The sequence below is a fragment of the Scyliorhinus torazame genome, chromosome 6 (genome assembly GCF_047496885.1).
Source record: "Scyliorhinus torazame isolate Kashiwa2021f chromosome 6, sScyTor2.1, whole genome shotgun sequence".
Lineage (NCBI taxonomy): Eukaryota > Metazoa > Chordata > Chondrichthyes > Carcharhiniformes > Scyliorhinidae > Scyliorhinus > Scyliorhinus torazame.
In genome coordinates, this window is record NC_092712.1 from 220121317 (window position 1) to 220145853 (window position 24537).

Consider the following 24537-nt stretch of genomic DNA (forward strand, 5'->3'; position numbering starts at 1 on the left):
TGGTATGTTGTGTCTATTTTTTTCTAATTAGAAAGGCCTGGCACAAGAGTTGATATGACCCTGCTGATTGCCTTGAGTAATGTTGTGATTAGCCTGTCAGGAATAGGGTACAGATCAACACTTCATTACTTACAAATTCTATTCATTTTAATATACAGCGAATACAGCATCACACTGCAAAAAAATACAATCAGGACAAAAGTGGCAGCTGCCCTCTACTGGTCTACTTCCCCTTATTTTTAACATCAAAGAATTCTGTTATTATTTTCTGCCTTTTTCATTACCTTTTATTACCCGGCAGTGCTGATGATTACAGGCTAGGCAGCTATACACTGACACAGGGTCTTTTTCTGCTAAACCTCACTGTCATGTAAAATTCTAGCTGTTACAAAGAATGAGCGTTCCAATCCATTTTTGCCAGTCCTAATATGAAAACTGTCAGGATCCAAATTAATGAGTTCCAAATTCCTTACATCACAGTAACTATTTAAGACTGGTCAATTAATTACATAAAACCTTCTCGATTCATTGTGTATTTCCAGCCTAGACCCTACATATTCCATTACTTCATGACACAGTGTTTCAATGAGGCCTTTTGGCTTTTGTTATTGCACAAAAAGCACCACTTAAGGAAAGACCATCTGCTGCAGCAAATGGTAAATGTCAGTAAAGAATGTTGCCTTTTTCTATCATAACATACCTCCGATATTAACCTTTACAGCACTCGAACAAATGAAATAGTGATCATTCTTTAGGTTAGAAAACGCTTGAGATTCATTTCTCAAAAGTTATTGATTTAATGACTACACCATTTATTGTCATAAATAAGCTGCTTCATACTTTATTTTAAATCTGTCAAATTTGAATTTTGAAACTGTTGCGAACTTAAATCTACACATTTTCTTTCACAAGGAAGCATCCTTGATTAGAATTTATTTTTAGATTTTCCCATTACTGCATACTTTTTCTTGTTAAAAACAATGGTAACCAGATGTATCGCTTTATGTTGTTACTTGTAAAGTCTCTTCCTTGGCTGAGGAGTGGTGTTAAGTTACAAAGAGGAGCTTTCACAACACTTTTTGGATTATTTTTATGCGAACTGACCAGCAAAAAAGGGATGTCAACTAAAAACTAGACTAATCCCCTACATTTTAAATGGGCCAGTTTTACCTGACGCATCAAATAGATTCATTAGCAAACCTAACTTACTGACCTGGAGGTTAGAGTCCAAAGAGTGAGCAATGCTGTCTAATCATGCTTCTGCTTGGTTCATTATGTAGTCAGTCATTTAGGTCTATTGTGTTCAGCAGCTGGTATGTGTGGTACAGTATTTGAGTGAATTGATATATTATTCTTGCGGGGTTTTTTTTTTATAGCTGACAATGGCACTTTGGGAAAGAACAAAGGCCCAAGTTGTGTGAAGTTATCCTACAAGTAGTTTTAGAATACAGTGTAAGTCTACTCTGTACCATGATGAATCTATAGTCATTGGTCAAACTAAAGTGACTGAGTGACAATACAATACACCAATTAAGAAGCAAGCTTAGACCAGGTGCGCGATGACTGCTGCAATAACCTGCACCCAACTCTCAAGCCAGCACTGCTGGCTGCTTAATGGATCTGGATCTGCTTGACATACCAGGCGAAACTGGATAATTTCCTTTGCATCTCTCAGAACCACAGATCTTGTTTAAACAAGCATCATCTGAAGATGTGGTACTTAGTGAATTTAATATAACTTAAAATAAACTTAAACTAACCATAAGATGGGTGAAGAGTGTTTAAATTTTAAAACATTTTTTAAAAAATACAGCAAATGCTACCACAGTCCTCAAAGGATCAATAAAGAGAAAAGTGGACTATGAACAGCTGGTTGTTTTCATTAGTGTTTCATTAGGGAGGTAGTGCCTCAAAGCCAGTTTACATGCCTACATCAATTTCAATAGGCTCATTTTCAACTGATTTAATTGACCAATTTAAATTAGTTTAAACACTCAAAATGCTGTAAATGTAAAGTTAGGGGCACAAATTCACACAGGCGGTTATACATTTTCGCGGTGCGTTTCTGTAAAAGACACCAGTTTTAGGCGTTTCCCTGTTTTCTCTGGCCCAGTTTTAGGTCATTGTGTTTCATTTGAGCATTTTAGCCTAATGACCTCGAATTTATGAAGCAACAATGTTCCGAAGAGATAAGAAATAAGACCTTGCATAATGTTATTCCACAAGCAAGAAATTAAATTAAATCAGCTCAAATCCTTCATCAGTAAAACCGATTTTCCTCTCTTGATTTACAAGAGCCCAAATGCTCGCATGCACAACGTGATCCCCTCAGAGAAATCTTCATCAAATATATGGAGCTCTAATACAGGCCGTGATTCATATGATAGGAGCTATAAAAATGTAAAATCAATTATTAAAAACATGTATTAAGTGCTAATGCAATAACAATAATTTAAGAAAATCAATAACTGCTCCGGTTATAATTTTGCCAGTAGCACAGCCCCCTGCGATTAATATACTGTCTGAAATGATAAGGAAAATCGGAAATATTTTGTATTTTTCTTGGGAAACGGATACCTGAACATTGGTGTAAACTCTACTTTTCCAACACAAAGGGTGCTGTGTGATCAATGATGTTATTTTACAGAAACTCGGATGTAAGACAGCGGTACTGGTGTATTTCACTGAACCAGCGCCTCCAACAGGGGAAAGTTAGATACATTTGGAAGATGAGTGGCACTTCCAGATGTTTGCTGCGCCTTGAACTCACCGCTCCCCCGCCCCCCCCCCCAGCAAATTCGGAGTCTCTTAGAATTTACTTCATGAAACAAGTAGTTAAATCTACAATATTTGCAACACATAAATAAATAGCAATATAAGAGAATCTCAACCCACCCTTAATTACCCCCACTATCGTTGCAGTCTATCCTGCTACATTCATTGTTATGAAGCAACTTTCATGTCAACTCTTTAGAAATCAACATTTAATTGTTTAAAACTAATCGAGACCAAGGTTTAACCTTTGCTTTATAGCTCTTTAAAATTAATGCACAATAAATGGATCCCTTTTTCTACATTGTAAATCCGCTGAACACGCATTTTTTAAAAAAAATGTTACATTCTTCCACCTAACGTGACACCCCTAAGGATGACGCGTTCAGCGAATGCAGGATTATCCAAGTATTTTCACATATCTCCACAAAATAAGTCAGTCCAAGAATAACAAATGGCTAATCTGTTTATGATAAATAGCGATCAGATGTTCGACAGAACCCAAGCAGAACGAAACGTGTCAATAATTAGGTTATCAAGGAATATCACATTATATAGTCTTACTGAACGTAATATCAGTGAAAGTATATTCCACATTCTTTTTCATGTACACACGTATACGTCAGATTAAATACCCAAATCTGGACAGATGGAGGTTTGTCTTGAAACGATAATACGCAATGAGCATGTTTGAATGACTCAATGAATTGAATGTAACTGATTTTATATGCTTTTGATATTTTGCACGCTTAGCAATCTTACATCACACACACATATATACATCATAGCATCTGTTGTTTTATTGGCAGTGTGCGAACTAAAATACTGCTTTTTCTGCTGTTAAGTAAACCCTTAGTGATCCGCAATATATATAAATTGAAGGCTAAAGATAAACCGTGTCTGTAATCATTCGTTTAAGGTGCAAAGCTTAGTTCGGTTGACAACTTCATTTTCTTTTAGGATGATATTATACAAGAACAAATTAAGGCCCTATATGTTTATTTGTTAATACGTACAAAAGGAGATTGATTGAGTGGGGAGAGGTGCAGGTCAGATATTATCCGTGACTGTGACATGGAACCAGAGATTGCCTTCCAGAGATTTTACCTAGCAGATTGTGTCATGGGAATCCGAAGATATCGTATCAGTAAACAGAAAGCGGTTCACCTTATTTTTAAAAATACATCTTTTGAAGCTGACACAGGCACACAGTGCTCGCCGCTCGGACATAATGTGTGAGATGGGTACGCAGTGCTGCTTAATATTGACCTTTCCACGTACAGTAGTTGACACCTACTGTACCGTCACTGATAACACGTTTACTCCTATAGCCCGATGCAGAGTACTATTTTGAGTGGATCAAAAACTCGTCTCCACATAAGCGGCGGGTGTATGTAATCAACAATTCTGTAGACCCATTGTCTTTCTAAAAAATACAATTCAGGAAAATAACATAGATGTAGCTTAAACGTGTTCCCCCATTTTGCAGGTGAGTTAGAAAGAATATGCAAATCTATTTTTCAAGAAAGGAATCATTGTAACAAAAGTTTAAAATGAAAGATGGTGTCGAAATAGATCAGCGATTTTAAATTACGTTAATTTATTTTAAACAGAATGTCAGCTTATTTGTTTTGAAGATTTGCTCTTTAACTCTGCCTTAATTATTGGTTGTTCCTAGTTGGAAGAACGCTTTAACAAAGGAGACTGATTTGTGGTTTCAAAGACAATCGCACAGAGAGCGTGTGTGCATTTCCTCCTTTGAATCCCAAGATCTGCTTCATTATAACAAGAGACGATAATAGAATAACAGAATAGCCGTTATACCAGATAATATAGAAAACGAGGGTGGCCTACAGCTTTATTCTGTAATCAATGGATACTATTCACAGCATATAATAAAGGTACAATAAAGACTAATAGAAAGTGGGCTCAATAAATAGGTTGATTATATTAATGTGGAGATCTCGTCCCTGTCATATATCCCCAGTTACTTTCCCATCTGCTCAGTGCTTCTGGTTATTGAAAGAAACAGCCACAATCAAATAACGATCTTTTAAAAATACAGTATTCTGCAGTAATTTAGAAGAGCTTTTGTTTTGGTTCGGTGCAACTCTTGGCCGAGATTTTTTGTCCCCCAAAAATGTTTTTAAAATCAACATTGTCAATGTATCTGATGTTTTTCCTAAATCGACAGAGCTGCTATTTTATCTATATTAATATAAATTGCTTGTGGCTAAATTTGCAAATGGGTATTTTTTTTGTTGCTTTGTTGGATGAATTTATTAATATAGCTAGGTTTCGATTTTCCAGGCGCCTACACGATTGATTTGGTGTATACGGTACCAGAATTAAAACAAAGATTCGCACTGATCCCTAGTTTATTTTTTTTTTAAACTATAAAAGTAAGTGGTTGGAAGTTATTGCAGAGGAGGGGTTGTTATGCCTTGTGCCCCCTCCCTGCCCCCCACCGCCGAGTGCTTGTTGTGTCTGGCTGGAGCTATGCTGACTGCTGCCTCTGGCTGGCTCATACACGGTTGCTATGGGTTACCGGCGCCGGGTTACCGCTACCTGCCACTAAAAGAAACTGGCACAGAAAATACCACCAGCATCGACAAACAGCACTTTACTGTCAGAGAAAGCATTGCTGCAACAACAACAACCAAAAAAAACACTTAAAAAAAAATAATAATCCGTATTTCCGAGAAAAGCCGGAACTTTTATTCATTAGCTCAAGTGTCCAGGCCTTGGCTGAGGTGAGAAGTATCTGGGATTTTATAGACAGGTACATTGCTCTGGTGCTATATTTTCCGGTGTTTTGTTTGTAGTGTGTTGCTGTGATCATAATTATAAAATTTTCATTTTAATTTAGCCGTCGTTGAGGAAAAATAATACTTTTTCTGGCGTGGTTGTTCGTGCTGTTAAAAGGGTTGGTTGGGGTTTTGTTTTTGAGCCTTCGTGACATTGATTCAGAAAACAGCTCAAATACAAAACCTATTCTAGGAGTCATTTAGTCTGTTTCTGACATTTGTTACGGACCACTGCATGGCCTAATTTTTTTTTTTTTAAAAGAGACGTACATTTAAAACCAATTTGTTTGTTTCCAAAATGGGACGTGGTGCAAACCTATCATTCAACCTTGTTCCAATTTTAAGTCGATTTTGGTGTTGAGTTTCTGGCTTTTTACCAAAATACGCAGTCCTAATTTTTTTAGACGCCCACTGACGGCTGGGGCTGTGGAAAATCGCTTAAAATACCACAATGAGTGAAAGTATAATCGTTGCAAGTCTTTGGTCGTAAAATAAGTTCCTCTGAAAGTGGTGGGCAATTAAATCTTTAGCAAGTGCAGTGATTAAAATTATTTGAAACTTCATCTCCTGCCTGATGATGTTAGTGTATACTGAGTCTAATTATTAGCTTTGATCGTGCACAATTATGAATTGTTTTTATTTTTGTGTATTTTTTTGCTGTTTAGTGTTTCAATTAGATGTTCTTCAGTAGGTCATGTTTATATTGAGCCTTATCCAAGAGAAAAGTACTCGAGTTTAAAGCAGTCAGGTACAAAAATAGCAAGTTAAGTGTTTTTATATAATTAACATAGCATCTGCCTTTAACAATCAGTAGGCAATTATCGTAAAATATTGCCATTGTTTTAGCCATTCAAAATTGCCGCTTTCCGGCCACGAATTAAGAAGTCGGCTCTCTTCGGAAGTTTACTACAAGACAAAAATACTCCACTTCCAGCGTGAATGCTTTCAAATAAATCATTTTTAGCGTTATTCCCCATTATTCATTTGTTTTATGTTCGGATCCCAAATATATTGCGACTTATCTCATTCACAACAATTCATCTACCATTAGAGTTAGGGACAGTGCAGTAGGTGACTTTCAGAGATCCCCAAAAGACTAACAAACACTCTACATCAACAGAGAAGTAGCTAACATCAAAGTAACAATTGTGTTATGAACCGGATGAAATACACGAGGCTATAAAAGCTCTGGTCTTGTTAAAAAAAAGTTGTCCAAATGAAGGGATTCCATCTGGGCTGCAAAAATACTAGATGACTATTTTAAATTTAAGGATTAGTCTAAACTCTAAACAATAAATTCACAGTCGAACTTTGGACTATCTCACCTTGCGAGAGCTTTTCTTTTAAAAAATGGCAAATCAGATCTAGGGGCAAATTTAGAGCCTTACTAATTGGCATGGAGCCTTGTAAAACTGGAGAACTTCAAAACCATGGCCACACAGAAATTCAACACTGGTGGCTTGTTCACCTTAGGTTCATCCATTTCCCATTCCATTAACTATTGCAATATTTCATACTAAATACAAAAACTGTGATATTTCATTTTTCATATATTTTATAGACAGAATATGGATTATGGATGCATTGACATTTGAGACCAGATAAAGTTAATCAGATAACTAAAGATCAACTAAGTCACGACTGGGCTACAATCAGAAGTGGGGGGTGGAGTGAGAGATTCTGTATCCTATGTTATCGCAGGATACTGTTTTAAACCAATTTAGTTACTGAGAAAACTACCCCAAAAACTATGCACGAATTGCACTCAATCAAATTCACACTATAGTTAGGTCAATGGAGAATGCCCTGTGGCAAACTCGAAGAAACATGGTTTCCTGAAAAAAAATTAAAAAGCCAGCTAAGTTGTCAAAATCTGGTGGTTATGAATACAAGATCTACAGTACTCTGCTCTCCACCAGTGCCTGCCTTTTTTGTTACTCCTCCAATCAGGTCTTCCCACTGTCGCACCATGAGCAAAGTAGATATCATTTTCAAAAGAATACAGACTTCAAAAATTATACAGCAATCAGGCTCCATCCAAAATTGTAAATATAACATTAAAAAAGGTAAGTTCACATTTGGTTCAAATGACAAGAAACCTGGTAAATGTTGTGTTAATCAAATTTGCCCAGTCTATTGTCAGTCAACCCAGGTTGTTATCTGCTGCTTAATGAATTATATCCAAATGCAGTTTACACATCTTTCATTTTTGAGGGCTTGTAGAGAAAGGAGGAATATCCTACAAATTGTCCATTTTCAGAAAACTTAAAACCAAATTTGCAGCTTTTCCATAGGCTACCATCATCCTCACCTGTGAATATTTTTCACCTTTAGCCATAACTGATGTTCTATGCGCTAAAGTAAAATTCATCATTTGTAAAGTGGTACAAAAAATTGCCTGGGTATTTGTCATGTATAGTGCAGTGTTTAGTGCACAAATTTGCTTAATGTATATTCAGATAACCACGGAAAACTTTGAGGTGGTGGGGGGATTAGAAAGAAAAACATCACCCCAGATATATTAATAGAATGGCTAGATTTTGCCATACTAAATATAAGGGTGGCACGGTGGTGCAGTAGTTAGCACTGCTGCCTCACGGCACCGAGGACCCAGGTTTGATCGGCCTTGGGCTACTGTCCATGTGGAGTTCCCACATTCTCCCTATGTCTGCGTGGGTCTCACCCGCACAACCCAAAGATGTACAGGGTAGGTGGATTGGCCATGCTAAATTGCCCCTTAAAAAATATATAATATTAATACATTAGTCCTAGATAATAAAGTTAGAAATGTCATTAGTAGGGCAAATTACAGATAAATAGGCCTTTGGATTATTTTAAGAAATAACATTCATGTATGTGTGTTTCCTGGTCATACGATGTTAAAAGATTTTATGCAAAGAATGATGTGCTTTGCAATTGAATAAAAACAATGTATCTGTAAATTGTAGTTGTATAATCCTGGAACAATGCTTGCTTTAGGTATTTGGTGACACTAAAATAATCTACTTCGCAAAGATATTTTTCAAAAAATTTAGCGTACCCAATTAATTTTTTTTTCAATTAAGGGCAATTGAACGTGACCAATCCACCTACCCTGCACATCTTTCGGTTGTGGGGGCGAAACCCACACAAATACAGTGAGAATGTGCAAACTCCACAGACAGTGTCCCAGAGCCGGGATCAAACCTGGGATCTTGGCGCCGTGAGGCAGCAATGCTAACCACTGTGCCACCATGCTGCCCTACTTCAAAGATTAATGTATGCCGGAGAAACACATTTATTTGCCGTAAGTCAATCAGCAACTGATTGAGAAACCAGTTTTTCTACTCAATTTGCTTAGCACACTTTGCTTCTTCACTTAGAACATCACAACTTTATATTCTATAGGTAGTATCTGAATCAGATACAATTTCTTAATTATTTCACTTAATTTCCATAATTGGGTAACTCAAGTTAATAATAATGGGAGACAATTCAGATTACAGTCGTAGTTTTGCTAGTTATCTTTGAATGTTCCACTACAAAATATCCATCAATTGGTACAAGACTTTCTAACAGCTACAATTTTTTTAAAGCTTAGTCTTGACCACAGTGAATGAGTTTAAGATTGCAGTTTCTTGGATACCCATTGAAACAATCTACAAAAATTATCTGGATGCTGAAAGCAACTAATAAATTAGTTTTCAGTTGTAGAAATTAGGCAGGATAGTAGCATCAGAGAATGCAGCAAATTATTTGCATTGGAATTCAAATTAATTATGCAACTGAACCGACAAATGCCCTTTATTATTAAAGTATAACAGGTTAAAAAACATGTAAGAGATAAACAATTTGACTTGTGCTGAATTGGTGGTACAGAGAGACAAAATAATTTTAATTGTTCAATGGATCGAAGCAATAAGAATCTAGGGTATGTAATCAAAATGCTGGAATAAAAGTTACAAAAAAGTTATGTTAAGGCTATGAAAATGTAGACACTGAACCACAGTTTAAACAAGTGCTCCAGTTTTTGTTTTTGCACTAAAAATATGTAGATGCAAAAGAAAGAGTCTAATCCTAAATGTGAAAGGAATGAGTAAAGATTGGGGGTCTGGAGTTTCCACTTGGGACACAAATGGCAATCCAGCAAAAACCGTGATAGTTTTCAGGAGTTGTGGTTCCAGTTTCGTTCCAACTTATTTCCATATTCACAAGCGTAAAATCTTTTATGAACCAGAACAATCAGGTAGTAAGTATTTTAGAATGCAATTGATTTATTGTTTTTCTTTCACTAATAAACTTTACTTGATGCACTGGAGTGTTGGTGCTGTTTTATTAGTACAACCAAAACGGTATATAACAAAAAATAAGCATTTTCAATAAGTGTACCTAGTCCACTACCTGGGAGTACCCGATTTTAAAAACTAAAAAGCGACTTTCAATACCTGTACAGAACCATTAATAGGTTCATTAATGTACACTTGATTAATTTTTTTTTTCTTTTTTCTTAATAAACAATTTTATTGAGGCATTTTGGCATAATAAACAGCAACAGTACAGAACAGTGTGCAAAGAACAATCAACATAGTGCAAAAACCAGCTCCCATCCCACAAGGACCCGCCTAATTAACCCCCTAATCTATGTTGCCCTAACCCCCCCTCTCCCGTGCTCTCCCCCCCCCCCTGACGATTAATTTTCCCGAAGAAGTCGATAAATGGTTGCCACCTCCGGGCGAACCCTGACAGTGACCCTCTCAGGGTGAACTTAATTTTCTCCAGACCGAGGAAGCTCGCCATGTCCGATAGCCAGGCCTCCGATTTCCGAGAATTCCTCCATGCTAATAATATCCGTCTCCGGGCTACCAGGGAAGCAAAGGCTAGAACGTCTGCCTCTCCTCCTGGTCTCCCGGGTCCTCCTGGACTCCCAGGTCCTCCGAAACCCCAAAGATTGCCACCTCTGGACTCATCACCACCCTTGTTTTCAGTACCTGGGACACAACGTCCGCGAATCCCTGCCAGTACCCCCTGAGTTTTGGACATGCCCAGAACATGTGGACATGGTTCACTGGTCCTCCTTCACATCTGGTGCACCTGTCCTCCAGTCCAAAGAATTTACTCATCCGGGACACTGTCATGTGGGCCTGGTGGACGACCTTGAATTGGATCAGGCTGAGCCTAGCGCATGTTGCGGTCGTGATTAATATATTTAAGGTATACTTAAAACCCTTTATAAAAGGTACCTATTAGTATCATTGTGCCAAAATGAAATTAGGAGCCTCTTTATAGTGCTGCAGTCACAATTGGAAGAAACTCACTGGTGATTAATTTGATCTGGGGACATATCTAACTACCAGCAGTGTCCTTAAACCAGCGACAAAGATTAGTGATGGACATAACCTGCACTTGAAATTCCTCGCCTTTTGCATTGGTTTAGCAGAATTCTACCCACAGTTTAGAAAGTCCTTAGTATGACCTCAAAGTATGAATATTAAAAATAGTACAGATAAAGTAAACTAAGATTCCTATAAAGTATCAAAATTATAAAATCAAAGTAAAAAGAAAGCAAAGCAAACAGCAAGTTCTAAATGGTTACCACAATAAACATCCACAAAATAAATGGACAGAATGATTCCCCAAACAAGGACATAAAGACCAACATTTCATTCACGTTATTAAAAATGCAATTAGATGCCATAACATAGGAATCAGTGTCATAGAAGAGGAGATTGGAAAGATTAAATGTAGCTGCAGAAAGATTACATTTTCTCATTTAGGTGTTCTTATTAAAAATAAAACACCAGGGGCAGCACAGTAGCGCAGTGGTTAGCACTGCTGCCTCACAGTACCGAGGTCTCGGGTACAATCAGGCCCCGGGCCACTGTCCATGTGGAGTTTGCACATTCTCTGTGTCTATGTGGGTCTCACCCCCACACCCTAAAGAGATGTGTAGGGTAGGTGAGTTGGCCATGCTAAATTGCCCTTTAATTGGAAAATAAAGAATTGGCTACTCTAAGTGAACAAAGCCCACATATTTCAATGCAGGCATCTTTGCAAGTATGCAAGGAAAAATGATAAACCTACAATTAAAGATGAAATTTCAGATTGTATCCTGATGGCTCCTGAAAAAGCCATGGAAGTCTTCAAAATATTTTCTGCACCCCATCTGAACTTTGCTTTTAGTTATTGTATAATACAACATTCTACAAATGTACCGACAGTTTTAGGTGAACCGAGAATCACTAAGATTTTTAAAAAGGGTCAGCTTCCATGTTATTTCAACAAAAAATCAGTACCAAATAAAAAAAAATGTGGTGGCAATTTATAGTCGAGGAGCACCTTAAGTGCGCAACAACATTTAGATTACAATCTAAAGCCCACTAAGCTGTCAAGCAATGTATGGTGCAATAGTACCAGAGTCCGTTAATTGGTCTAGACAAGCCAGAATGTCTTTCATAACCACCTAATGCCATATGGTCAGGGAAAACAGACCTCTTGACAAACTGGGTGCTAATGGCCTACAGCAGTGCTGAAAGATAAAGAAAGAGTCTGTATATATATATATATATATAGCTTACAAAGTTTCAGATTTGGTTTCCCTATCACTAAACATGTACATTTGTTAAATGTTTAAACCTTTGCACTTAATTTTGCCTCACAAAGCATTCCATCACTTCAGTCTCCAGAATAGTAAGAATTCCTGCAGGTTACCAGACCATAGGTTCATTTTACGCATCAGATTATCAATGATCTACCCTGCACTGTTTCGTCAATCAGAATATTTTGCAAATTACATACATTTTGAAAAAATTATTTAAATAATAAAAAGTACAGTAGTGCACAGTTCTGTAAACATTGGCTTTTGAAAAAAAGTCCAAAGAGAAGAAACTTTTAGACAAATCAAGTGAAGCAGAGCACACTATGAGCCATCTAGTGAAGTTCCAGCTTATTTTTTCACTGTCTAAACATTTTCCTACAAAACTAATCCAGATTGCAGAGTTTATTTGCCAGCTCTCACGGATTGCATTTCCATGGCCAACGGGCTAAACAAATAATAAATTGCAGCTATTTTAAAAAATCACCAAGACAAATCCAGATTCACAGCATCAAGGAGACAAATAATGAATCTTTTTCGTTACACATAGATCAGAGACTTACAGCTCCCAAAAGTTCTTTTTGCATTATTTAGTAGAAAGGAAAATAATTATTTGAGCATTATTAAACCATACCCTTTAGTAACAAGAGAAAATCCAATTCAGCACTAAACCCAGTTTCACCAGTCTAACTAGACTACTCATTTCAACCGTATACAGAGGCATCAATGTAACCAAAATAATCTCAGTAGTAACTTGAATATGTAAATTTTCTTGATAAAATCAGGACAGAAAAGTTCATTGCAAATTGTTTTCAGGATAAATAGTTAAATAATTAAGCTATTGGAGTGTATAATGATTCAAAGATGAATATCCTTAGAACACAAGATAAAAATAAGTAATTTTTAAAAATATAGTTACATTTTTGGGTAGAATGTTAAAGTTGCACATTAGTTCACCATCTTCAAAATAGTAAATTATGAATGCTGGTGGAATTTTTTGTTGTTTAACAAGCTGATTTCCAACACATTCCCAAATCAATCTTCTCCCTTCCATGAAGGTATTAGCTCCCTACTGGGTCAAGATTCCACAAGCAGTGGTCTCCCTCTGTTCCCTCAGCCTAGTGACCATTTTCATAAGAAAGCCTGGAACCAGTTATTGGCAGACTGGTTGTTCAGAAGGATATCAGAACAGAGCCTGATTCTGTCCTTATTCAATACCAACACGTGTTTTCCTAGTAGCATTTGCTCTCTAACAATCAGGAGCAGGGAGCCAGGCAACCTGAAGGGTCCTGTGACTAATTGCAGCACCCCCACCTCAGCCAAAACCAGGAATCGATCCTGCTAACTTCCTGTTATCTAAACTGGGTACTTAAGCAATTTGAAGACCAAAAATAATTGCTGGAAGGAGCAAGAATACATTTTTTTTTTAAATCAGAGTCAAACTAACAGCCAACACAACCAAAATATCTTCTATACAGTTAAAATAACACTTCAGCTTACTAAATCAAATGAACAATTCTCTACCTTGCCAAGTACAAGTTTAATCTCAATGATATAATTCCGTTGTAAGTGCAGTAAATAGAGTGACGTTTACAGGTGTAAAGCTGTGCTCATAAAACATTTTGAGTTTGGATTCCCCAAAAAATTACAAGCTGTTTTAATGGAGCACAGTGCACTGTAACTCAACAAAAGGTTAAGCTATAACTAAAGTTACTGCTTCAGTTTTTAACCAGTGAATTTTCCCCTCCTGATCAAACAACTATTACATTTACAGATTAAAATCAAAAGTTTCTATGGTTTGGAGTTTGGATTCCCCAAAAAATTACAAGCTGTTTTAATGGAGCACAGTGCACTGTAACTCAACAAAAGGTTAAGCTATAACTAAAGTTACTGCTTCAGTTTTTAACCAGTGAATTTTCCCCTCCTGATCAAACAACTATTACATTTACAGATTAAAATCAAAAGTTTCTATGGTTTGGAGTTTGGATTCCCCAAAAAATTACAAGCTGTTTTAATGGAGCACAGTGCACTGTTACTCAACATAAGGTTAAGCTATAACTAAAGTTACTGCTTCAGTTTTTAACCAGTGAATTTTCCCCTCCTGATCAAACAACTATTACATTTACAGATTAAAATAAAAAGTTTCTATGGCAAACAAGTTGCTAAGTCAAGACACTGAGTGATTCATTTGCATAAAATGAGTCCAAGTGTGATTTGTGAATGATTGGATGACATTTCTCCCCCCCCCCCCCCCCCCCCCCCCCCCCCCAAGTGCATCACATTATTTTCTTCCAAGGAACAGCAGCTCTTGTATGACAGATCTCTGTTAACAGTGAGATTGGTGTGAATAGAGTGCATGTTGCTCCCTACAAACATAGATTGCAGTCAGAGGATCCAAAAGTTTTAGATTAGTTAGTGGTCATGTTTAAAAAAACACATATTTTACTACTCGCAATAGTTTTTGTATCATTTATTCTGATGCTTACTGCAATTGTATATGTCTTACGCCCCTTCATCCCAGAAGCTGCAATTAAAAATACAGCATCTCACAGTCAGAAAGTGACTGAACAATGTTCATTGTCGGCACAAATAGGCATTATTTTTCTGTCCATGAAGAAAAAGTGCATCAATCTGGGCTTTCACAAATTTCTTTTGTGAATGAGGTCCATTTGGCGATATACATTTGGATAATCAGCAGTCTGGACTGTAGATTCTGAACATATGCCCAAAGCAGAAAATGAGCCACAAAACAGATTCTCGCAATGTTCATCTTTTACAGCTTTGCGTTGTTGTCATTGCTGCCATTTCCAAGCCCCGAGGATGAAGTGCTGATGAAAATAAAATAATAAAGAGGAAATTGGTTTCTACAACACAGTTAAAGCCTGAGTAACAGAGGAGAACCTTAATTATCTCCAGTCACAGAGAGACAGGAAATTTGGTCTTTTAATTAGGTGTTTGGAGTAGAGTCTGATATTTTTTGCTAGATAATTTAAAAGGAAATAACCCAAGTCTAACAAAATGAAATTCAGATAATCAGAATGCAGATAATTGAATTTCCACTGCGTTCATTAATTCAGTGTGTAGGTGTGAGCAGCTTTCTATGATGAGCTGTCACAGCTCTATAAAAATGTGTTCAATTAACAACGCTTTTTTAAAAAATGATGTCTATGTTGAATTAAAATTACAAAGTAAGGCATCATATGAAATACCTTTCGTAGTTTAAATCTAAACAACTCTTTACTTTCTATGCTTCCTCTACAGGGAACCTTCTGGTAGAAGTGGCATGCCTATGAACTGCATCAGCAACCGTGTATTCAGTCTGACCCGAGACACAGGCCTCGATCTCTGTAGGGTCTAGCTGTGTCTGCAAGAAGAGGTGCAATCTGCTATCAGAAAGGAGGATGTTGATCTTCAATACTCTGCAACACACCAAAACAAAATCACCTTAAGTGCCTTCTGCAAAATGTACACAATGATAGTATGCAAAACGATAAAAGATCTCATGTGTAATACCTGTCGGAGTTTAACTAAAGATTTAGGAAGATTTCTAATTTCATACTGTTCTTTACAAAAAAAATAGCTTACAGTAGTGTATTAAAAATACCAGTACTGAGTCAACAGCTCAGTCAGTTAAAGCAGTTAAGTAGCTGAGCCAGGAAGCAGGTTTATGCTGTCCCAGTTCCAGGCATGGCAACAATATAATTGTGTCAGTACCTTTGCGTTAGTTGTGGGGTGCAGATTTGAAAAAGGCATGTTTTCAATTCTTGGATATAGCAGCCAAAGCTGTGAGTGCACTGCACGTGCATGTGTAAAAGTTAACAATGACTTGGTTCGGCAGTGAAATTCTCTTTTGTATGATGTTCTCTGTAGATGCATATCCCACCAACACTCACTCATACCCTAGGATTGAATAATTGAGAGAGATGCCAGAAGAAAATCAGAAAATGATAAAATTCACATTCATTGGTCAATTTAACATTTGGAATTTATATGTAGGGTGGCACAGTGGTTAGCACTGCTGCCTCACGGCGCCAAGGACCCGGGTTACTATCCGTGTGGAGTTTGCACATTCTCTCCGTGTCTGCATGGGTCTCACCCTCACAACCGAAAAAGATGTGCCGGGTAGGTGAATTGGCCACGCTAAATTGGCCCTGAATTGGGAAAAAAGAGAATTGGGTAATGTAAATCTTTAAAAAAAATAAAAAAATTTGTATGTTACTGAAAACTGGAAGGATGCGGGGGCAGGGGGGGGGGGGGGGGGGGGGGGGGGGAATCTTCCGTTCTAAACGACAACAAGATCACATCAATTAACTTATTACATAGTAACAGGAACCTGTAGTCAGGATTGACGCAGAAGAAAATAACGAAACAAGCTACATTTTTAAAATTGAAGGAGATGCATGAATAAATTACTATTGCTTTGCCTTCAAAATAATGCAATTTTCCAAACAGACTTTTTTTGGCAACTTAAACCAAGGTCATATAACTAGGAAGCAAGTTTTGACTAGATTTTTTATTAATACAGGTATAAATTAATTTTTATACTCAAAATCAGGAATATCAGTGCTGGCAGGACAGACGCAGATGCATTCACGTCAAACAAAAATTAGAGTAAACATTTCCTCCATTTCCATTCTTTCTCCCCAAAATCAATAAACGTTGCATCTTCAACTGCAAAAGCACATAATGCTGGGAACTAGTGAGTGTAATGTAACCCATGCCAGGCCACAGTGAATAAGAAAACATAACTTTGATTTCCTACAGAAAGATGCATGGTTCCTTTGCTCACAGTGGTCATGAAAGTTTATTAATCATTGCATAATAATAATTCTGGCATATCAGTCATAAACAAGCATTGGAATCATATATCACTGAAAACTTATTTCATTCCTATATTGAGTAAAGCAAACACTTACCTTCACAAAGCACAATATTATTTTAAAAAGAAGTGATTAGTGAAGGCATTACATGCTTAATTCAGCCAGGGCTACCTGTTGACATTTACAGCAGATAGGAGCTTCCAGCTCCTGGTATTCTTGGACGTTTTGACACAGTAGATTTTGCCAGAAGAGTTGTTATCACAGAAACCCTACAGTGCAGAAGGAGACAATTCAGCCCATCAGGTCTGCACCGACCCTCCGAAGGGGCACCCCATCTTAGCCCACCCCCGTAACCCCACATAACCTGCACATCTTTGCACTGAGATACGAAACCCAAGCATCCGGAGGAAACTCACGCAGGCATGGGGAGAACATGCAGGCTCCACACATTCACAGGCTAGATTCAAAACTGAGTCCCTGGCGCTGTGAAGCAGCAGTGCTAATCAGTGTGCCACCATGACGTTATATTTAAGAAATAACCTGAAATTCTCTAGTAGTCAGCTTTTTGCAGAAAGAACGATTCTTTTTAAAATAAATTCAGAGTACCCAATTATTTTTTTCTAATTAAGGGGCAATTTAGCGTGGCCAATCCACCTACCCTGCACATCTTTGGTGGAGGGGGGGGTGAAACCCACACAAACACGAGGAAAACGTGCAAACTCCACACGGACAGTGACCCGGAGCCGGGATTGAACCCAGGTTCTCAGCGCCGTAGGCAGCAGTGCTAACCACTGTGCCAAGCCACCCCAGGAAGAACGATTCAGGTATTGTTAAAATAATGGGAAACTAATTTACTGAGGGCACCATCATATCAGCATTAATTAAGCAGCGCCCAGGACTGGGCAGATTTGGAGTTGATTGCCAGTATTTGATTTTAGGTAGGATAAAATGGCTTGGAGATAGTAGGTTACAACCACTTATACTTATATTGCACTTTTACCATAATAAAACATCCCAAGGTGCTTCATAGGAGCAACATTAGCCACCAAACCATCATAATATGATACTGTGGCAGACGGTCATAAGCTTGGTCAAAGAGGTAGATTTTACAGAGTACCTTAAAGGAGGAAACAGAGAATAAAGGCAGAGAGGTTTGGGGGTGGGAAGAATTCCAGAGCTTAATGCTGAGGAAGATGAAGGTACAACAACCAATGGTGGAGCAATTAAAATCAGGGATGCTCAAAGAGGCCAGAGTTAGAGAAGCCAAGGTACCTTCGATGATCGTGGGCTTGGAGGAGATTGGAGAGATAATGGGAGGTCATGGATGGACTAGAAAACAATTTTAAAATCAATGCTAATTTTCTCAACAACAATTAATGAATATATAATAAAGGGAGGAGAAAAGAATGAGCATAACAGGTTTCAAAAGTGTGCTCACAAAACATTCCTGACAATGTAAATTTCACAGGCAAGTGGGCTGTATGAATCTGCAGCACAGACACTATGAACTGAATGGCCTTTTCCAGAAATTTCTGTGCATATAAAGCAGTGAAAATAAATGCAAAAAAAGTGAAAATATCTATCCCTTAAATGCTGCCATACGGTTTGAGCCATATAATGTTTGGTTATGTCCAATATGTATGCAACTTTAGGTTTGCTGGTTACACCGCTGCTAGGAATATGACAGTATACTATGGATAACATACAGCTTCAGGATGAACACTTCGCTTACTAAACATTGTTTATTATTCCTGACATATACTTTCCTGTCATCTCAGCTTTTAAAAAAAGTATATATATTTATTAAAGTTTTTTAACACAATTTTTCTCCCTTACAAACAATAACCCCCCCCCGTAACAAATAAAAACGAGAAATCGCGCAGAGCAAGATATATACATGGCAAAATTATATATTTACACAGCTTTGTACACTGGCCCTCACCCGTACGTGCCAGTTTCCCCAACCCTTCATGTTATCTCTTGCTCATCCACCCTCCCAGGCAGTGTCCCCCCCCCCTCCCAGGACGTCCCCTCCAAGGTTGCTGCTGCTGACCGGCCTTCCTCTAACGCTCCGCGAGATAGTCTAGGAACGGTTGCCACCGCCTGTAGAACCCCTGCGCAGACCCTCTCAAGGCGAACTTAATCCTCTCCAACTTTATGAACCCAGCCATATCATTTATCCAGGCTGGGGGGCTTCGGCTCCTTCCACATTAGCAAGATCCTTCACCAGGCTACTAGGGACGCAAAGGCCAGAATGCCGGCCTCTTTCGCCTCCTGCACTCCCGGTTCGTCCACTACTCCAAATATTGCTAGCCCCCAGCTTGGCTTGACCCGGACTTTCACCACCTGAGATATTGCTCCCGCCACTCCTCTCCAGAACCCCTCCAGTGCCGAGCATGACCAAATCATATGGACATGGTTCACCGGGCTCCCTGAGCACCTTCCACATCTGTCCTCTACCCCAAAGAACCTACTCAACCTCGCCCCCGTCAAGTGCGCTCTGTGGACCACCTTAAATTGTATCAGGCTGAGCCTGGCACACGAGGAGGAGGAATTAACCCTACCTAGGGCATCAGCCCACAGACCTTTCTCGATCTCCTCCCCCAGCTCCTCCTCCCATTTACCCTTCAACTCTTCTACCAGCGGTTCCCCCTCTTCTTTCAACTCCTGGTCAACTCCGACACCTTGCCCTCCCTGACCCATACACCCGAGATCACCCTATCTTGAACTTCTTGTGCCGGGAGCAACGGGTATTCCCTCACCTGTCGCCTCACAAAAGCCCTCACCTGCATATATCTAAAGGCATTTCCCAGGGGTCATCTCAGCTTTTGAGGAGCATCTTTGTAGTTGAACCAAAAAAGTAAATGTAGCAAAAACATTAACTATTCCCTTCATCATTTGAGATAAAGCGATATCAATGGATGTAACATTGTCATTTTTGAGATTTAACAAGCTATTAAGAAATCAGAATCCGGAATCCTTATGCTAAAATTGCCGGTGCATTATATTTGTAGTCATGTAATAAGTATTCTACCTCAAGTGGCTGTGGAACTTACTTCTACAGATGTGCTCTTGTATTTAGAAATTCCCTTAGTGTTAGCATTCCAACTTGTACACAACAACTAAGAACAGTGAATGTCTAAAAGAGATTTTAGGACTTCACATTGACAGGTGACTAAAATTATTGGTGAGGTGCAAAAACAAATGATTAATGAAATGTTAGATTTTATAGCTAATGAGTATAAAGGGGAGAAAACTTTCCTGTCCAAAACTATGATTTGGCCTATCTGGAATACAGTGTACAGTTTTGGGCCTGCACCTTAGAAAGGATCTATTGGCCTCAGAAGGAGCATAGAATGATATCAGGATTTCAATGGTGAGATTATAATGAGACATTGTATAAATTAAGATTGTAGTTTCTGGTATTTAGGTAGTTATTTGAAGCTTTTAGAATTTTGAAAGGAATTGATGAGGAAATAGAGAATCCTTTCCCACTTGTAGGGGAGTCTGGGACAAGGAAACATAAAAAATTTTAGAGCCCAGTCATTCAGGAGACACTTCTACAAGCAACGGGTCGGAGAAGTGTGGAGCTCTCTCACACAAAAAGCAGTAGATGCTTGCTCAACGAATTTTAAATCTGAGATTGAAAGTTTTTTTTGAACCGATGTATTAAGAGGAGCTAAGTCAGGTGGAGCAAGCTAGGATATAAATCAATCATGCTCACACATGGCAGATCAGGCTGGAGGGGCTGAATGGCTCACAGGTGTTCTTTTGTGGTTAACGCGAACTGAAGTAATGTTTAGCCACCATCCAGGTTGTAATTTAAGGTATGCATTTTAGGCATTGGAGGAATTGAGAAGGATGTAGATAACTATTTCTCAGCTGTCAAATGGCGCCACTTAGAGGCCATATGATGACAGTCACTGCTGCAGGAACAGGGTTAGGACAAAAACCTTGTTTCACTGCAAAAAGTATTTGGAACAATTGTTTCCCAAAATGCTAATGTAGAGCTTTAACACTATCCATGATCCGAATTGAATGTTTCAAACATGTTGCTTTCTTGAGCATTCAACTTATTAGTTAAAAGCTAAAAATGATTTCAAGTGATAAAAACTGGCATGAACGTCCCCTCCTATAAATTTCTGAATGCTTTAAGGAAATGGATTCTTTTAATGAGGGAATGCACATGTTTTCTCCTGATTATGAAGTTCATCAATCACTATATGCCCAAAGATCGTTTTCTCAAGTGTACAGTTTCAGATAAAACATTCCATGACAAATTGATTGAAAATTTGTCTTTAATAATACCTTTGCGGTCCCTGTTCACAGTGATCACAGTACTGTTCCTGTTCAAACATATGTAAACTATGCATATCTACATATCAAAAATTTGAATGACATCTGTAGTTAAATATCCAAAGGCATCTGGAACTCACCACTCTCAAGCAAGAAGGGCAGGTTTACAAATATGAGCCACAGTTCGTACCCCAAAATGCATTTATTTAAATACTCAAAAGCAAAAATCTAAATAATGACCCTAATTGGACTGCAAGAGTTTAGCATCAACATTTTGATAAAACTACAAAAGTATATCCTTGTTGCAAAGAATGATTTGTTTCTATTTGTAAATTACCCTGGAGGTATGTCAAAGAGCAGCAGGTGAGGCTAGCTGTTTCTAGCAGTAGCAACACAAATGGTGTTCACCACTAACAGGATACTGCCGTCAAGTCAAAAAGACGTTCTGCCTATTACACAAATGTGTAATGTGGTATATCAATTTCAGTGCAGGTGTGATACTAGGTAAGTTGGCCATACATCCCAAAGACTGGCAGATTGTATCAAATAGCATGTCCCTTTGGTTGTTCATAATAAGCAAAATACTGACTGTACCCAACCAGTTCGTCCTTGCAAAAGTCTGAACATTGATTCTAACATTAGATGTAATTCTACCATTGGACAGCACTTGCTAAACAATCCTGAGTGTGCTGATAATTACACTGGCAATCATTTTAAGATTCAGTTCTGCCCTGTTTTTTTCAGACAAATTACACTTTTTTTCAGCTAAACAAAATAGGCAACAGCCATTCTCTCGTTCATTCCCCAGGGAAATGTTTTGACCGGTCAATCTGTCTGGTTTTAACTGGGTGCATTCTCCGTGGCAACGCCTCTACCAGAGTCCACTTGCCAACCAATCAGCATTCTCTTCACATGTAGTATAAATTGTTCCCTTTACAATTTGGTATTCTTGTGAATTGTCCTGATGAGTGCATGACAAAAAGCTTTGACAACATGCATCTCTTTTCAGCAATATTCAAATTAGTAGTCAATGAAAGCTAGCTTCCTCATTCTGGTGCAATTTCCTGACTGCAAATGTCATGATTACAATTTTGGAATTAATTTCTCTGTCAATGTTTGTCTTGCCAGTCCCAAGATTTTTGGAAGGTGGATTAAATATTTGAACCAGAACTGCATGCTGTTGGAAAAACTAGTAATGTCACTCAGACTTTAGTGATGCATAATGGCATTTGAACTCAGCTGAGGTGTAAGCGGGATTATGATAAAATGTGACAGTGAGCAGGTGAAAATTTCCAGCTGGACGTAGGTTATAGATTTAATCATTCCAGATTTGCCATCTATCAAGAGCAAACAAGAAGTATATTTCTAAAACATTAATATGTACAATTTTCCTGTGACATGCTAATATCAATAGCTAAATAAGACAACCAGCACGACAAAAACAAATTGTTACAGGGAAAAAGAACTGATTTATTACAAACATACTTTTTCGTAGTGTGATGTTTAAATTGACATTAAGAAATGTTTTGCTGCAATGCATCGGAAATGGGAACTGAAAACATTCAAATTAAATAATCACTTGCAACATGTACACCAAAGACTTGGCCCATCCAGGTAAAGTATGGCCGGGGGTGGGGGGGGGGGGACCTCAAAGAGGAGTCATAAGGGCATGAAGATTGTTATGTTTAATTCATTATTTTAAAAGGGGGAGAAGGATGTTAGCAAGAACTGGCAACAGCAGGAGGAGCAAATGTTATTCAAAGTGCCCTTTCACTATATTTTTTTTAAAAAGATACTGGCCAACAAGTATAATTTCTCACATCTTGGAAACACAATTGGAAAAACTCCTCTCTACTTGTGCACTTGGTATCATTCTTTTAAAAAAATAAATTTAGAGTATCCAATTCTTTTATTTCCCAATTAAGGGACATTTTAGCATGGCCAATTCACCTATCCTGCGCACCTTTTTGGGTTGTAGAGGTGAGACCCATGCAGACATGGGGCGAATGTGAAAACTCCACACGGACAGAGACCCGGGGCCAGGATTGAATCCGGGTCCTCGGCGCTGTGAGGAGCAGTGCCAACCACTACGCCACCGTGCTGCCCCCACGTTACTTTTGCTCTATTTTCACAAACCATGCCCATATGTTCATCCATGGTTATGCTCAACAAGGTAGTGCAGTGGTTTGCCATTGCCTTCTGCAAGTTCTGGCCAACCCGAAAACCCTCCCTCTCTTACCCTATGCTACAGGGGCATTGAAAGGATTATGCACCTTTGCACCCAGTGCTTCAAGCTCTTGGGCAACGACACTGCCCACATTACCACAAGGCCTCCTTTGGTGTCATCATTGACAGGAAAACACCCTAGAGCAGAGTGCCCAATTGGAGTGGATGCCGTGACTTGATACCAGCATGGGAGATGATCAGTAGCTGTCCCACATTACCAGCTGGATGTTTAGCACTCCCTCATTTGATTTACTTCTCAACATTCCCATTAAGAAACTTACAGTAAAGAATACTCACCTGAAATAAATACAGGAGACCCAAAAAGGCACAGTTCTTAGTAGATGAGTCGTATAACAGAGAATGGATTGAATCATCCAGTAAAGGTTGCTGTTGCAACCTTCAGGATTGAGATCCAACATTATTATGATTCAAATCATTATTCAAACTAAGAGGCTGTGATTTGTTTTGAAACACCAGCCAGGAGACCTTCTAGCCATAATCCATTCAGTGTGCCATCTGGAAATCAAGAGATCCATATCTTACTGGTACTGCAGTACTTTCATTCAAATAAAGCCAGATACTGACTGTGTTAAATGAGGCGTAACATACACTCGACACTGCCTAATAAACATGGCACTAGCAAGAATCATTTGCTGAACAATAGGGCACAGGTATTTATCCCCCCCAAAAAATTTCTGGACAAGGCTTGACAGTGTTCACAAATGCTAGATTATCTCCAATGCACATTATATTTAGGGTATACGGATCAGATTCTGAATATTGTCTAACGTGTGTATTAAATTCAAACCAGTTTAGCCAGTTTCAAGCCTGGGGCGGTAATTTCTGCACAATAATTTACCAGTACTCTTTTGATAGGTTTAATTATCCAAGACTGTTGTCTGAATTCAAAGTGTAAAAAATGTTTGTTTAGTGAATAAAACACAGGTGCCAAAAGTAGCAGGCTGGTTGAGTGGATTCCAAATTCTGACTCTTGGCTCAGAACCAATTCACAGTAAGTCCTGTACTCTGGTGTGACTTTGTGCTG

At 38.4% G+C, this 24537-nt stretch overlaps 1 protein-coding gene and 1 long non-coding RNA gene across 3 annotated transcripts in view; one reads left to right on the top strand and one right to left on the bottom strand.

The window, feature by feature from the left end:
* The first annotated feature begins 5265 nt into the window (after positions 1–5265).
* Positions 5266–15993, top strand: LOC140425302 (uncharacterized). The gene is made up of 2 exons (XR_011947819.1): positions 5266–5554; positions 15412–15993. It is a non-coding gene; the product is annotated as an uncharacterized lncRNA (long non-coding RNA).
* snx10b (sorting nexin 10b) overlaps positions 14606–24537 on the bottom strand; it is an 88591-nt gene continuing 78659 nt past the window's right edge. Inside the window, exons 6-7 of one of the 2 annotated variants that reach the window (XM_072509441.1) lie at positions 15360–15569; positions 14606–14978 (exon numbers count right to left, since the gene is read on the bottom strand). In XM_072509441.1, the coding sequence (XP_072365542.1) occupies positions 15395–15569 (175 nt within the window). In that variant the 3' untranslated portion in view covers positions 14606–14978; positions 15360–15394. Of the gene's footprint in view, positions 14979–15359; positions 15570–16426; positions 17240–24537 lie in introns of those variants that run through there. The other variant, XM_072509442.1, reaches the window with a different exon arrangement.